Source organism: Camelus ferus, chromosome 1 (assembly GCF_009834535.1).
Source record: "Camelus ferus isolate YT-003-E chromosome 1, BCGSAC_Cfer_1.0, whole genome shotgun sequence".
Lineage (NCBI taxonomy): Eukaryota > Metazoa > Chordata > Mammalia > Artiodactyla > Camelidae > Camelus > Camelus ferus.
The window spans coordinates 81,415,961-81,432,097 of record NC_045696.1 but is presented as its reverse complement, the minus strand read 5'-3'; the positions used below and the strand labels follow the sequence as shown (position 1 = coordinate 81,432,097).

General features: G+C 40.9%; 1 protein-coding gene across 8 annotated transcripts in view; it reads right to left on the bottom strand.

The window, feature by feature from the left end:
• Positions 1-281: 281 nt before the first annotated feature.
• The window catches only part of TNIK (TRAF2 and NCK interacting kinase), a 362,683-nt gene continuing 346,827 nt past the window's right edge, over positions 282-16,137 (bottom strand). For all 8 annotated transcript variants that reach the window (XM_032484363.1, XM_014562072.2, XM_006188085.3 and 5 more), the window contains 5 exons: positions 13,895-13,995; positions 11,552-11,701; positions 9,642-9,801; positions 9,251-9,390; positions 282-7,073 (listed from right to left, as the gene is read on the bottom strand). In XM_032484363.1, the coding sequence (XP_032340254.1) occupies positions 6,990-7,073; positions 9,251-9,390; positions 9,642-9,801; positions 11,552-11,701; positions 13,895-13,995 (635 nt within the window). In that variant the 3' untranslated portion in view covers positions 282-6,989. The remainder of the gene's footprint in view (positions 7,074-9,250; positions 9,391-9,641; positions 9,802-11,551; positions 11,702-13,894; positions 13,996-16,137) is intronic.

Genomic DNA, 16,137 nt, shown 5'->3' with positions numbered 1-16,137 from the left:
TGAACTGGGGAAATAGTAGATGAGGTCCGGGAAGTGGTAGTGGTGGTTGTGGATGGGACAAAGGGTAAGTCAGATTTATTAGGACCTTGTGGGCCGTTGTAAGGACACTGACATTCCGAGGGAGGGGGAAGACATCGAGCACTCGAGCAGAAGAGAGGCACAGCCTGGTATATTGATGCGTGTTTTGAAAGGGCCATCTTAGGGAAGATATGACATGGTCTCACTCGGCTTGGACTGTTGATATGCTGTAAAGCTATGGGAAGTAAGTTTTATCCTTTTAATTTTTTTTTTTTTTTTTTTTTTTTTTTTTAGGATGGCATGTGGTATGTGAGAGAGAAAAATTGAGAAAACTACAAGATTTTGGTTTGGAGGAACTAAGTTGCCACTTACTGACATAGGACACAGACTGTAAGGGGCGTAGATTGGGAGGTGGGGTGCAAATTTAGTTTTGAGCATGTCGAGTTTGCGATGCCAATTACACATTCAATGAAACTGTTAAGTAAGTAGTTAGACATATGTCTGGCTTTCAGAAAAGAGGTTAGGGCTGGAGATAAAAATGCCAGCATATAAATGGTTTTTCAAGCCCCAAGACTGGAAGAGGTCACTTAGAGAGAGATGTCCAGTGCTGGGCACTCCAGGAACTCAGCAATAGGCACTGAGAAGGAATAGCCAGAGAGGTGAGAAAAGAACACGAGAGGGATGTCCCAGAGCCGAGAAAGCACCTTGAGAAGGAAGGAGCTATTACCTGTGTCAAAGACTGCAGGTGTATCAAGCAGTGTGCAGTCAGAGGCCTGAGCGTTGTGTTAGACAGCACGGACATAACTGGTGTCCTCAGCAAGAGCTGCTTGTGGTAGGAATGAAAGCCTGATTTGAGTTGGTTCAAGAGACCAAGGGAGGAGAGGATTTGGAGATGGAAAGCATACCCAGTTCCCTTGGAAGAGTTTTTTTTTCTTTGTTTGAAGGGGAGCAGATAAATAAGATGGGAGGGTATTGGGGCTGAGGGTGTTTATAACACAAGAGATAGCAGCATGAATGTAGTGAAATCCTGCCATAGAGTGGGCAAAGCTGGTGATACAGAAGAGAGAGGAAGATTGTTGGGGTGATGACCATTACTTGGTGACTTGGATGGGATCCACCAAATGGGAAGAACTGACTGCTACCAGTTAAGGAGGTGGGGCAGTAATTGGGAATGGTAAGTTTCACTGGTCAAGATCAGGAAACTGAGAAGCCAGGGTATTTGTAGGATTGTCTAAATGGATACTGAAATCACCAAGAATTAATAAAGGGTGGTGTTGTAGATGGTGACAGTGATCTGAAGAAGCAAGATACTGAAGCAATGAGAAGGTAAGTTGAGACTTTACAGGCTGATGACAACAGCTTTGAAGCATTGACTTTTAGGAGGAAGAAGGGATAATAGTCTAGATGTAGCAATGAAGAACAAGCAGGCATCCTACTACTATCAATATTTTATTATTCACATTTTGATAAACATAAAATAGTATATTTCAGGGCATGGCAGTCACAGTATGGGAAAACCTCAGCTCAGAACCTACCAAATCATTTCTAACTACTGCTTGGAACCACCTTAGACAACAATAACTGAAGGCCTTTTCTATGCAGGTAAAAACTACTTGAAAGTAACCAAAAGGTTCAGACGAGAAAACATACCAAGATTTTCTTCCTTTATATCCTGACACAGGTGAGACAGTTAGTTTCAGCACATTTTTGACAATTTAAAACACTTTAGAAAACTGGAGATTTTAAACAGTGTAAACACTTGTAGGCATAGCAAAATGATAGTTTTCCCTTCCAATATTATAAATTTGGCATTTTTACAGTTATGTTAACATTGTAAATAAGACAGCTAAAATGCACAAAAATAGTTTCACAACATCCAATTTAAAAATTCATCCAAGCTGTCATTTTTTTTCTTTCCTTGCTGCAGATTTATTTCTTGCTGTCACCTAACATTTGAAATTCTGATTCAGGATGACGTCTGAGGTTTTAAAATAAACCATAATATGGAATTACTATTCCTTAACACTAACACTAGGGGAAGAGATAGGGAGTAGGGGCAACTGGGGTGTGGATATTTGCTATGGACAAACAGTAATCCACTGGTGGAAATGAAAACTTACCTTTCCTCCAGTATTTGCCCAGCCTCAACTGTGCAGTGCAGTTTAGTGTGATCAAAAACAAAGCATCAAAACCAAACCCCATCATGCAAGCAGTTGAGTTAGTTTAAAGGTATCTACACAAAGCCAAAAAAACTGGAAACTTTAGAACATTTCTATTTTAAACTGTATTTTCTAGTCTTCATCCAAATGTTTGGCATCATGGACACAAAGTCCAAGCTTTGATCTGAATTTAAAAATATCTCAAAACATATCCAGGGATTTTTGTTTTAAAAATGCTTTCATGAGAATTTTTATTTTGGTGCATTCTGGCACTTTCCAGAGTGACAGTGCTAGAAGAATAAAGTTCAAAGCAGAGAGTTATGGTCTCATAGTGTTTAATGTAATGCAAATTTTTGAATATTCTAATTGTTAATGGGAAAAAATCCCAGAATAATGATACTGTATAGAAACCAAACAGCACTAGAAAATGTTTGGTAGAAATGTACAAATGGTCAGCTTTGAACTTGCAGATTCTCAAGTTTTTCTTTTTTGCAGAGGCTTCTGAAAGAAGACGACCTTTTTGAGACCCATAAAAGGACAGCAGCACATTTTAAGGTCTTTGATATAGTTACACCGATCAAGGCCAAAATGTAATGTTATTTATAAAAAATGGCAGGTAAATGGAATGAAATTCAGAGTTTTGGATTTTGTGTGGTAACTATGTAGTATTGGGGAGGCCAGTTTTTGGTTTGTTTGTTTGTTATTCTTTGTTTCATTTGGTTAGCTTGAAAGTTTCGAGGACTGAACTGAAAGGTAGCTAACAATTCACAGAAACTGAGACAGTCAGAACACAGACTCAGAAGATCCGGGACTATCAGGAGCATGGCAGGGTCACTCACATGTCGTAGATATTCTCCTATTTCCCTCCAGAAGGTTAAAAAAGTTTGATCAGTAACTGCATTTTCTTTCTTAAAAATAACGTAGCACATCTTATATCTTAAAGCAATCAGCACAAATACAAGTGATGGCTGTTCAAGCAGACTTTCAAAGACAGCACACACTGTTAACACAAAGAGCTCTTCAACATTTCAAGAATACAGTGACGGGAACTGGGACACATATTAGTGGCGAAAATTTTTTATTTTTAACTTCATGGAATGTGAGGTCAGACTTTAGCCTCCTCCTTGTCTGGCAATGGACAAAACCAAAATGGCCCCGGTCTGAATATCACATCTCTTTCTAATCTACTGCACAGGAGGGACCAGAGACACCAATGACCAATAAGTCACAAGAGCAGACAGAAAACTGTTAGTAGGTCTTGACAACCAGGAATTAAGATGCTTTTGAAAAAACGTGTGCTTGAGGCCATGTCTGTAAGAAGCCCATCTAAGAAAGCAGTGTCAAAGTGTTAGAAAAATGGAGTTCCTGTTTGAGTGGCCTTCTGGGATGTCATCTGTGCCTTAATCTGAACTGTTGAAATAGCTCTAGATCATCTTGAAGCACTGTTTATAAGTCTTCAAGAAAAATGAGACCATGTAAATAAGGTCATTAGATTTTATGTGGAACTTACTGCAAGCTGTCCTCACTCATGTTGTGTGCAAGGACGATGGTCTGAATGTGACTGGCATGGGGAGGACTCAGTGTTTGAAGGGATCTTATAGATCATCTATTCCCACTGCCCACTGCATGGAGGAGTCCCTGCTACAGTGTCGCGGACCAGCACCCCGCAGCGACGGTCACCTGGCAGACCTTGGTCCACGACTGCGGTGTGGGCAGTTGCAGTGGATTTTACTGAATGATAATCAATTTAGAGTAGAAAGGACTGAAAAGATCTAGTGAAACTTACTTTGGGAGAGGGCTCAATTTCTCTTTGTATAAAAATCTTAATAAATTTCTTTTGTAACTAGTTTTGAAACTAGTTCAGTTTCAGTTTTTAGCTTTAGTTCTTCCTGTCAGGAATTCTGTCTCCAGAACTGGCTTGTTTTATTTTTAAGGTGATATTTCAGATGGATGAAAAGTACAACCACTACTCCCCAACCTCTGCCTCCCCCCAGCAAAAAAAGAATTAAAGTAAACCAGGAAGTTGGGGATTTTTATGAGCCACAAGAACAGCTATTCTGAAACATTCTGTATGACCTAAGCCTCAGTATTTCAGGGCTAGGACCTGTCCTGATGGAGGAAATGTATTTTTTAAGTTAAAAGCATCAAGGAATTCTTTAGGTAGCTTTTAAGAAGCACAGATTTATGTGGGGCCCTTTTAAATTTGGCTTTACCATGAACTCTGTGTAATATTTGTACAAAAATATAAAAGGCATGGCTTGATGTTTACCGTCTGTGTTTTATTGTTGTTGGCACCAGAAAAGCTCATGTTCTATGTTATGTCACTGTACATACTGTAAACAAGACTGCATTAATATTGTTTTCTTACGATTTTTTGTTTCAATGAATCTAGGTTTTAAAAAATACATTCACAAACTACCTTATGTTTAAACACAATGATTCCCTTTTATTTCTTAACTGTACCCAAAATCCCACAATAAAAAAATCATTTAAAGCTGTGTGTTTCGAACTTATCACTTAGAAATAAAAACAAAACAAAACATAAAAACAAAGATCAGTTTGCAACATAATTTAAAGAAGCTTCTGGTTTAAAATACCACAGCAGCAATATAAAGAGCTGGTGGCAATCACATTCGGGGATGAGACCCAAATCAGTGTACTTGTCCACGTCAGCATCCAATGACAGTAGTTGCTAAATTCAATCCAAAACGTTATTGCTGAATTTGTTGCATGGAATTTGTGAAAATTGTATTGTTCAGCAGCAGAACCTTAGCAGTAAAAATGAGAACGGGAGGATTTCATTGCTTTTGAGCGCTAAAGGGACCACAAATGAGGACATCTTGGTGATCGCCTGAAGATAACCCTCAATTCCATTCCTTTGTTACTTGCTTAAAATAAATGCAAATGACAACCATCTTCACAGGAGGGGCAGAAACTGAACCATTTCCCCTTCCCCGTGCCCCCTTGCCCAAATCACCAGATTGAAATGGGTCCATTTTCCTAATGTGTATTTCGTTCTCATTAATAGTACATCAGCTGCTCAGGTGTTTAGGCAAAATCAGTAGAACCACAGATTTTAAAAAAATCTGTTTACAGTAATTGTTTTCTCCAGAAACAAGCCACATTAGTTTTTGTTGTTGTTGGATTATTTTCCAATTTTTCAAGAAGAACAATTTGGTCAACTACTGTTTTATTTGAAAAATATTAAATACATGTGAGATTGCCAGTTGAGCTCTCTATATGTCTCCTGGAGATAACACTGCTGTGATGAACAGTGAAACAAAACAAACGAAACGAGGTAGGTTAAAACAGGAAGCGCAACACAGATACCATTTCTGCAACACCTCGATACCACAGGCAGCCATGCTTGTAGCTTTGGAAAAAAAATCCCAGACCGTCACGTAAAAGTTCAAATCATCCGTGTAAGAGTTTATAAGGACACAAGTCAACCTGAACTAAATACATACATATCTGCACAAATGTTGTTTACCGTATGCTGGGTAATTTGGAGGAAGGTAAAATGATTAGGGTCGCAGAATTCTGGCCAAAGCCGTGCTTTCAAGTTCTATAAAATTGGAACCAAGGATGCCTGCTGGGTCTCAGGCAGGCTTAGTAGTAATCTAGTCCCTTCTCTCACCAACCCAGAGAGAACACAGGCAGCTCAGAAACATTTATTGTTATTATGTTTTCAGTCACAGTTTTCATCTTGAGAAAGCGGCACCCTCAGGAGAAAGCTGGGAATGACCAAAGCCTGGATGGTACTTATTCCCCAGTTCCCAGAAAGAACTCAACAAAGTCTTATCCTAATAAGCCTGAACCGAGTGACCTCTTAGCTGGGAAGCTTTGTGCATTTAAAAAAAAAAAAAGGTGTATATTTATATACATTTTTAGCTTGTTTTCAGAAGCTCTTTCCGTCTCATCCCATCTGTCATCCCGTCTTTTGCCCTGATCTGTCACAATTGCCGAGGAAAAGGTGTACTGTAGATGTCCCTCATCCGCTGGAGCCAGCTCAGCTCCACGGCACTACTGCCCCACTCAGCACACTCCGCTCTGCACAGGGCCAGATGAAAAGCAGCGCCTGTCAGACTCACAAAAACGGTAGTTGATTTTATTAGTCTAAGGCTAGTAGTTTAGCCATTTAAAATCGATTTCCCAAAAGAGGGGAAAACTAGTATTTTTCTTCTCTTTTAAAAATTCATTCGCAGTTGCTCACAAAAAGCAACCTTTTGGGTTGGTGAAGGCAAAAGAGTTCTAAAATTACCCCACTATGTAGTTATGGCCTTCAGTGTCACGAGATAAGGTACATTTATCGTGGTGTCTCTCACCATTCGAAATGGGAAAGTCTACAATGTATCGGATACTTAAAGCTAGTAGGCAGACAGTTAAAAACAGATCTTTTTCTCAGGATGCATTCTCTCCCCATTCTTACAAAGCAAGGGGGTAAAGAAAAAAGGTAAAAAAAAAAAAAAACAAAACTCAAAAATCCACCATAACACAGCTTAATCATAAGAGCACACAATATTTGTTTCTATCCCTAACTCCGAAGGGCACATGGTCCATCTTTGTCCACAGACAACGCGGCATTCTTGGGGATCTCCTGGAAATTCCTGCCACCTTTTTCTCTCCTTCTCAACCAGGCTGCAACATAGAAAGATGGACTGTTTTGGGACGGGTGGAGGGAGAGGAAAAGGGGAAAGCGGTATGTTCAACCAAGCCTTCTGATTCTGCCTCTAGACTGGCATAAGTCCACATGAGTTATGTTCTTTTAAATTAGAAATAACGCCATGAAGATAAGTGCCAAGTGCTCTTCTGTTACCAGTTCATCATGGAATTTCTGTTGAGGGTCATGAAAAACACTTGGCTACTTCCTCCAGATCGCACGGATGCAAAAAATACCTGTTTGAAATTAAAAAGAAATTAGTTCAACTGCATGGTTTCTTTCCCTCTTTTCTTCAACCGTCCATCCATTTCCTCTCACATGTCCTAGCCTTGCCATGTGTCAGCTCTTAAGACTTAATGGCTGGTGTTATAAAGTGCCTTTTAATACAGTGCATCCTCTGTAAACATTCCTGTTTATTGTTATAATGGTTACTACTACTTATTGTGATGTTGGCCTTCAGGGACACAAAAGGGAGTATATCTTGCTTTGCTACAACCCTTTGGGTGCTCACATTTTACAAGGGAGTTCCATGCTGGATTGCTGGTCTAGACACAACAGATCCTTTGTTGATTTCTGGAAATCCACAGAGGTCCCTTTCCTTTCCCTTAATGACAAGAGGGCAGACTTTGGGAATGAAGAGAATCCTTTCAAATTCCCAAAGTCAAGGGGGAATTTGGGGCCTACTGACTACTATACAACTTCATTCCTTAATTAAAAAAAAAATTAGTAAGTGCTTCTGGTCCCATAGGGTAAGGTGTTTAATACCTATTCACTTTGGCATTTCAAGAGTTAACGCTTGGTTTCTCTGCCGCTGAAGGCAAATCCTAGGCCAAAGGAGGTCATGGCATTAATAAGGAGAACCACAGTCCATTAGGTCTGGGTGTGCTAAATCACTTCATCAAACAACTGAGAGAAGGGAGCAAAATTTGGGGTACTGCTTGCTTGAGCTGCACTCAATGAACCACTGCCCTAGGGAAATAGGACTCCAGGTGGCGGCCTAGTCCTTCAGTCAGCCAACACCAAACTTTGCTCCAAGGCATTTACTTTTGTCACTAGTGAAAAGTCTCTGCTACTTCATTTCCACAACTTCTTCAGAAGAATGCTGTCTCTCCCAACAACTTCTTAGGAAGTTCCATGGAAATGCTTGTCATTCTGCTAATGCTACATTTGTAAGTAAAGCTACTGCTAGGGTCAATGAATCAAAATGGGGACGCACAGAAGACCCATGGAAACACAGTGAGGGAAAGAGAGGGCCACTGTTCTCTCCAGGTTCTGAGTCCTGGCTCAGGATACTAGCCCCCAGACACTGGTGTGGTCCCAGCCTGCTCCTGCAGGTGTGGGCATGGCTTGGAATGGACTTTCTGAGGTGGGTCTTCAATGAACTGGAGTCTGGGAGTCCATGCCCAGATCACGCCTAGCCTTATGATCCGTGGAGAGTTTTACTAAGGGTCAGGTCTGTGTTCTGGCATACTCCGATAAGGCTCTGGAACCATCCTTGCCACCCCCAGCTGTTATCCACCCAAAACACACCAGACCACACCAGGCCACACCAGGTCACAGGAGGAACTGGCTACTCTAGGGTCAGACTGAGATCAGCCTGGCTTCTGGGGAATGGGAGTGGGCCAAGAGATGTCTATCTGTCCACCCCATCACAGTCTTTTCTATAGATGCTTCTATCTGCTGTTTTGGGGACAGCATTTCTAAGTTGGCCGTAGTCACAAAGGATGATTCACAAATGTAGTATAGCTGAGCTACTAAGAACTCTGGGTTCATCTACAGGGAGGGCAAGGGAGAAGCAGCACTGCCGTGGAATACCCTTCTGGGTGACTGATCATGCCAGATGGACACCGCCAATGTCACTGGAAAACAGTCCCCCTGTGACACCTCAGAAGAAACATGGCTGGAATGACACAGGACATGGCACTAGTTGAGTTTGTGATTGCGCATTCCTTAAGGAATGGGTGACATCTTAAAAAAGTTTGTATTTCTACATGTCGAATGTTTTACACTTAAAGTTGAATATAATGTGATGGGTTAGGTCCCAATAGTGATTTGGTGACAAGTCTAAAAGCAGAGTATAAAGTTGACCCACTGTGAGATGATTAATGGCGAGCCAACCCCTCTAAGTGCTTCGGTGAATTTGGGGTATCTGCTGAGTCATCTTAAGGCCTAGCAGCCACAAAAGTTACTAAGAGCTTACAGGAAATTTTTAGATTTTTTTTGTCTTTTTTGATACGTGAATAATATATTTTGAGGGTTCACATGAATCAAACCAAATAATGCCATTTCAAGAAAATATTGATTGTTTAACACAGATGTGATTCAAATCAGTATAAAGGAAAATGAAGGTTTCACAGGTACCTGGTGGTCTCTTAAAATGCAAACACTAATGCAAATGTTGAAACGGATTTACCTTATCATTTCTTTCACATAGAAACTTTAACCTTTGAGCTCGCTTATGCATAAATACTCCATCCAAATGTCCTGTTTCCACTGACCGGATCTCAATAGCTTTCTCGCCCCAGCCCATTATCTGATTGGAATGAATGTAGGCTGTCAAAAGGAATTTCCAAAACTGCATTAAAAACATTAGATGGGCAATAACTCACAGCATCTGTTCACATCTTAACCACAAAAATGACAAACGACTTGAGATAAACAGACAAAGCAAGTCTTACAAGTGTTATTCACAGACTTTTTTTTTTTTTTTTTTTTGTGGAATCAAATGGTTGTTTCACATTTCTTGACTTTCGTTTCATTTGGGGGGTGTAACTGCTGAAGGAGATAAGGAATGGTTAACCTACCCACAGACGTGGGCATTTCTCCCCATTGGAGCACCACATCCTTAGTTATCCGGCCGTAGGTGTTTACATACACCCCCTCATCCTCATAGCAAACGAGCATTTCCATTCCATCTGTTTTAGGCAAGATGACAATGGCATGAGGAGTGATATTGCCCTGAATCTAGAAGACAAAAAGAGGCCAGGCATTATTCTTTTAAAAAAAATAAGACAGTATCTTGACTATTAATCTCTAAGAATTGCAAAAAAGAGTTTTCCTTGTCCTTTTTCCATCTGCACGCTAGGGACTGACATTTTGCTTTGCTTAATTTAACCACTGACCTGTCAAATACCCTGGTAAATCCAAGCTTTGGCACTAGGTGGATAACCCAAGTTACCTGTTCCTAAAAGCAACAAGCACCACTGCGGGCCCCTGCTCTGTGCCGAGCACCAGCCCTTTACACAGAGAACTTCAAGGCCTTCAAACAGCCGCCCAGGCCAGATATTTTTGCCTACAGATGAGGCAACTGCACCTCGGAGGCGTTACGTAACTTGAGCAAAGCTGCACTAGTATTTGGTCGTAGAACTAGGATTTGAGCACATTTTCATGGACACTGAAAATCTCACATTTTCTATCTACTCCAAAAAAGATGAGAATCCAAGCCAGCTGAGTGTGCTGGAGACGGCCTAGATGGGGCCCAAATGTGGGACCCAAACAGGCTATGAACATTTGACACAGGTTGTTTATCTGGGTACCTACATAACAAGATAAACCAAATTAATGGCTTATTTAGAAAAAAAAATTTAAAATGACCACTCATTAAAAAGAAAATGACACTATTGAAATAAGTGTGGATTGACTTGTTCTAGGAAAAGAGACATGTTGCTGTGATCCCCTGGTTAAGAACCTCATGGCAGACCAACGGGTGCTTGGTGGACAGAAGTGGGCGATGGAGGATGATCATGGCGATGGCCCAGGGCCCCTGCCAGAAGCACAGGCGCTGAGGCCCGTGTGCATGTACACACACGCATGAAAAGCTAGTGAATGACGGGTGTGTCACACACTGAAACAACTTTTTTCAACTGCTGTGTTTCTTTGGAGTAAAGTCTTTAAACTCTCAAAAGACCAACAGCAACAGGTTTAGGCCTCATACTTCATTGACAAAAGGTTTCTACTGTAGGTTAGTCCTGGGATTACATACAGGAAACACACTTCACAAAGCATCATCCTACTACGTCAAACCACGTGCAGCATTCTCCTTTAAAAGTCACGTTTTAGGCAGTGTCAGTATAGTAATATTAATACTACAATTCGCAGGGCCCTGTGCCACGTACTTTAGATGCATTACCTCATTTAATGCTTCTGGTAACTCTATGGGATAGGTCCTTTCATCCCCAATATACAGATGTCAAAGCTGAGAGTTACAGAGGCTGCCTAATGTGTCCATTACTGCAAAACGAATACACGCTAGAGCCAAAGCATGTGCTCAGGGTGTCTGATTCCACCACAGGACACTTTCCTCAAGTTAAAGAGCGGAACAACAATAGCAGAAAAAGGACCACTGGCCTTCTCCCACATAAAATGGGAAACTTCAAAAACTAAAAATAGGTGCTCACCTATTATACTCTGGCTTATGCCCTTTAAGGAAAAACATCAAACGTATTTTAATATAAAATCCAATGAGACAGCATGTCCAGTAAATGTCAAATAATTGCCATTATGTGTTACCCAGTTTTAAGCAGTCATAAAAATTAGTCAGAGTCACATGTCTTATTTCTTAAAAGCATCACCTATTTAGTGAAGGCCAAAAGTCCATCTGCTTTACTGGTTGGTAAAAGTTAGCATGACTTCCACTAAAAATGTGCAAAAACAAATGTCTTTGCACATGCAGGTTGTTGCAGAGAGCCTTGGCAGTCTGCTTCCAGGAACTTACGTGAGATGGTATGTAGATATCATAAGAGTTTCCTGAATCAACATCAATAACATGGAAACCAGTGTGTGAACCAAAAATAACCTTTAATCTCTGACCTTCTTCTACCGTGAGATCAACAAGCAGTGGCTTATGCTGGAGATCTGCAAAAGACTTTAAAAACCATCCCATGAGTGTCCATGTCATTCAAAGAAGTTATCTTAACACATTTTTCCTTTAGCTATTTCCTGTGGAAGTTAATGTCTGATTTTCTTAAATTGAAAACTAGGAAATCTTTCTTTCCCTTTTAGGGCTATTCATATTCTGGCTCTCGGAGGAAGAGTCTAGAATCCATTTGTGCCCCTTTCTCTATCCTTTGTCCTCCAGGGCAGAGAAGTTGGTTTACAGACTTGCTGCCTGGATGCCGCTGTAATTTCCTGTCTATTTCAGGCCGTTTCCTCAAGAAGTCACCTCTCTGGCCCCTGTCCTTCCCAAGTGACAGCCAGGCCCATGCATGGCTCCTACCTTTCCAGAAACAGCCTGGGTGGGCAGCCGGGCCAGCCCTGTGCTAAGCCGGTTCAGGATTAACAGGCATGCTCTGGTTCCGACTGTCCTTCAGGGAGTGGGTGTGCACCAGACTGGCACTTTCTCTAAACTTAATGTTGAGATCTGAGACTTGGATTTGGGCGACAGAGAAGGGTTGGAGTGGTACTCCTCAAGACGCATGGTTTATGCTGCCTGGCTGGGTTTAACTAGAAAGGTCAAAAGAGCTGCAGCTATGTTTATCCAGGTTCTGTGTGTTAGAATCTGGACCCTAAGCCCCAACTAGCTATCAAGCGTTCCTCTGTTTCCCTCTGCCATTATCTAATCTACATTCTATCTGCACTGGGCCTTGTAGTCTGGGGGAGAATCGTGAAACCACAGTGCGTTGGCTGTAATGCCACGACCCCTAACAGACCCTTCCCTCCTCATCTTTTGCTAACGTAATTCTCACATGTGGGAGGGTCTTGTCACACAGGAGGGCTTGATCCCTGCCGGCTCCAGCGTTTCCTGTTCAAGTCCTTGTCTTTGCTCTTTGCTCTTTCCAGGCCAAGCCTGGTTTGCTGAACACGGCATTTTGCACTTGATCGTGCACTTTGGCAAATCAACTGACAGCAGGAAACTTTGGGACCGGAGTGGAAATGGGATCCTGATTGAAGAGCTTTTGCGAAGAGAGATTCTGGCAGGACAGCAGCACCACTTTAGCTGTCAGGAGTCACCCTTTAAGTGTTATTACTAACCCAATGCACTCCAAAATTTCTCTCCATAAAGTGGGGCTAGGGAGGGGAGGCCTGTTTCCACTGATGAATCTACCTTCCTGAGCCCATCACAGATGCGCTCCTTGCATGAAGGGAGTAAGACAGAAGTGGGGGTGACAGCCCTGAAGAGAGGCTCATGATGTTCCCAAGGCAGCGTCTGCACTCACGTGGCATATGTGCCAAGAAAGAATACATAAAGGGTCAGAGAAAGATGACAGTCATAAGATGGAGAGAAAAAGTGAGGGCCAAGAAGCTATAAAGAGAGAGAGACGTAGGCAGAGGGGAAGAATGAACAGAAGATAAATTGACACTGGCTCTGGATTGACCGTGCAGCTCTGAAAACATCAGAGTGCCTGTCAGCCCTGGTCCTGCTGGCGTCTGGGAGTCAGCTTTCAAGAGCTGGAGTCAACAGGGCCAGCATATCCCCATCCTACTTCTGCTGAATCTCATGAGTGATCAAGCCAGCCACGGTGGGTGCAGACTTAGATAAGATGAAAAAGGAAAAAGCGATCAAAATGAAAGGATGCAGAGAACCTAGGCCATTTCCACATGTGCCGACTTTCAGTCTGCATTTCAGAGAAGTCCAATAGCAATTTGAATATCTGAGCATCAAGTAAGTGTTAGGGACTTTACCTCAAAAGGCTTAAGAGGATTACAAAATTAAGAGACTCAGTTCAACCTCGAGATTCAGTGCTGCTGTTTGCTCTGCCTTTTTCAGAAGAAATATCAGAGAGTGCCTTAGTGAGGTGGCTAATATCATAATTAATGCTTTGCCCAGTAACCGTTTCAACACTAAATGCCACTTAGAGATGGTGATGCACAGACCTGAAACGGAGGAGATGGTACCCAAATTTTAATTTGGCCAATTTAATAGCATTTACTCACACTTAGTCTTTACTGCTAGAATAACAGATAAGAGTTCCTACACTTTTAAGAGGTTTATTGTATATAGGAAAATTGGCACGAGGAAAATTGGTACGAGTCTATGTGCAAGACCGGCCACTACTAACTGGTGGGGACCTAAACTGAAGAAAACAAGCCCTTGTTAGGTGATCACATGTCTGCTTACCTTAAATGCCATGAACTTATGGTATGGTTTCGGAGCCCAGGCATATATCTCCACAGCATTCTTTAAGGCAATCACCAAGAATTTGATCCTTTCATATTTAACTGTAATGGAAAAATTATGAATTATAAGTGTACTAATTTATGTAAGTTTTTGTATTAATGAATGTGTAAACCACTATATAAATACATTTATATATAGTGGTTGACACTGAATCTATAATATATATTATAGTGCAAACTATGATACATATACATCACCCTAAATGAGGGTGATGCTCTGGTGGGGGATGTTCTCATAGATACAGATTTAACTTCCTTTAGTGCACTTGGTCTGCAGGATACCGGGGACCTTTCGCTTCATATTGAAGGCTCTTCATCTAAAGATACAACTGGCTTAGGACTGCTTTTAACCACTAGATCTAGATGTGAATTATTCATTGTAAGGAGAATCTGTACAAATATCCTTCATGTGTCCTTGCCTGGCTTTTATGTTCCCCCACATATGAGTAGCTGAGAGCTGGTGTAGCAAGGTGGTAGAAAAATCAACAAATAGGGAGACACATAATGGCTGTTGTTTGCTTACTATTCAAATTTGACTTGCAGTTATTAGGAATTTAAAAGGGGCTGGCACCTTTAAAAGGAGACCCTAGAGAGATCCCTCTCCCTCGCTGACATGGAAGGTTGTAGCAAAAAGACAGCTGTCTCTGCACCAGGAAGTGTGCCCTCCCCAGACCCCGAGTCTGCTGGCACCCTGAACTTGGACTTCCCAGGCTCTAGGACTGGGAGAAATAGATGCCTGTTGTTTATGCCACCCAGTCGGTGGCATTCTGTTATAGCAGCTTGAATAGACTAAGACAGTACCCATGCCAGTCTTTATCTCCATAGAATGTTTGAACAAACCAAATATTCTGTGTCCTAACGAAATTACGCAGCCCAGGATAACTGACCAAATTCTTGCTCTCTGAGCTCTTTTTCTGTAGTACATCTCTCCTGTTTATATATTCTGTCCTTAATATACTTTCAATCACTTCCTCAGCAATTTATTTCTATATTTCTAACTGACATGCTAATAACGTTATTTAAAATTTTTTTCAGTTGTGGATATTATCTACTGACTTCGTAGTATGAGGAAGATCTAGTCTCTCATAACCATCTCCTCTCTCTAGTTCTCTCTCAAACATACATGTTTCTCCCTCCCCCACGCCTCCAGTATAGTTATATTTAAAATTTGTGGTTAAGTCAATACCCTGTGCTTAAATGATTACTGGTCACAGATGAGGCACGTATTATACCATCATTATATTTCCTTTCTTGTTTTCTCAATTTTTTTTCACTTCCTTTTTTCTGTGTATCTATCTTTAAGCACAGGTCAACTTTCTGTTAGTGTTGTAAATGCCTTCATTACAGTCAAACATGGCAGGTAATCTATTAGTAACATTTTATTTTTCTTGGAGGTACGTCTTCTGGAACCCTCCATTGTCCTACCCTGCTTGGACTAATTTCTCTACACACACATGCGCGCACGCACACACACATCTATTGGATCTGTTTCTCTAGAGAACCCCAGCTAATACAGATAGGTTATAAAATACTAAACGAAATTTTTTTTTCTTCAGAATTTTTATAGCCTTGTTCCATTGTTTTCTAATCTTTCAGTGTTGCTATAACTCTCAGAACATCTAATTCTGGGTCTATTTCATGTACACTATTTATTTATTTATAATTTGGAAGCTTTAAGAACCTTCTCATTTCCTGGGTACTGAAATATCATGTTGCAATGCCCACTTGTGAGTCTGTTTTCATTCTCTATACCAGGCACTCAGCGAATCTTTTAATTTGAGATTTTGAGGTCTTAGTTCTAGAAACATATCTTATATTCTTTCCTTGTTACTTTCTTCTCCTTCCATTTCTTAATTTTTTCCCCCCTAAAACTCATGTAATTTAGATTTTGAACCACTTGGACTGAAACTTTTACTTTCTTAACTTCCCTCTCCTTTTTCTTTTGTTTAGGACATTTCTTATCTTTATCCTCCAGCCCTTCTATTACATTTTTTTATTCCTGTCAATATATTTTAATTTCCAAGATTTTTTTCTTGGTCTCTGAATGACCTCCTCCAATCTTGTTCCATCTTTTTTTTTTTTAAGTAACTCCTTTTCTTCTTTTATGGAAATGGTATTTCTAATCCCTCTGGAGTTTTTATAGTTTCTTTTAAAATTTTTTACTCCACTCTTCATTATCCTTGT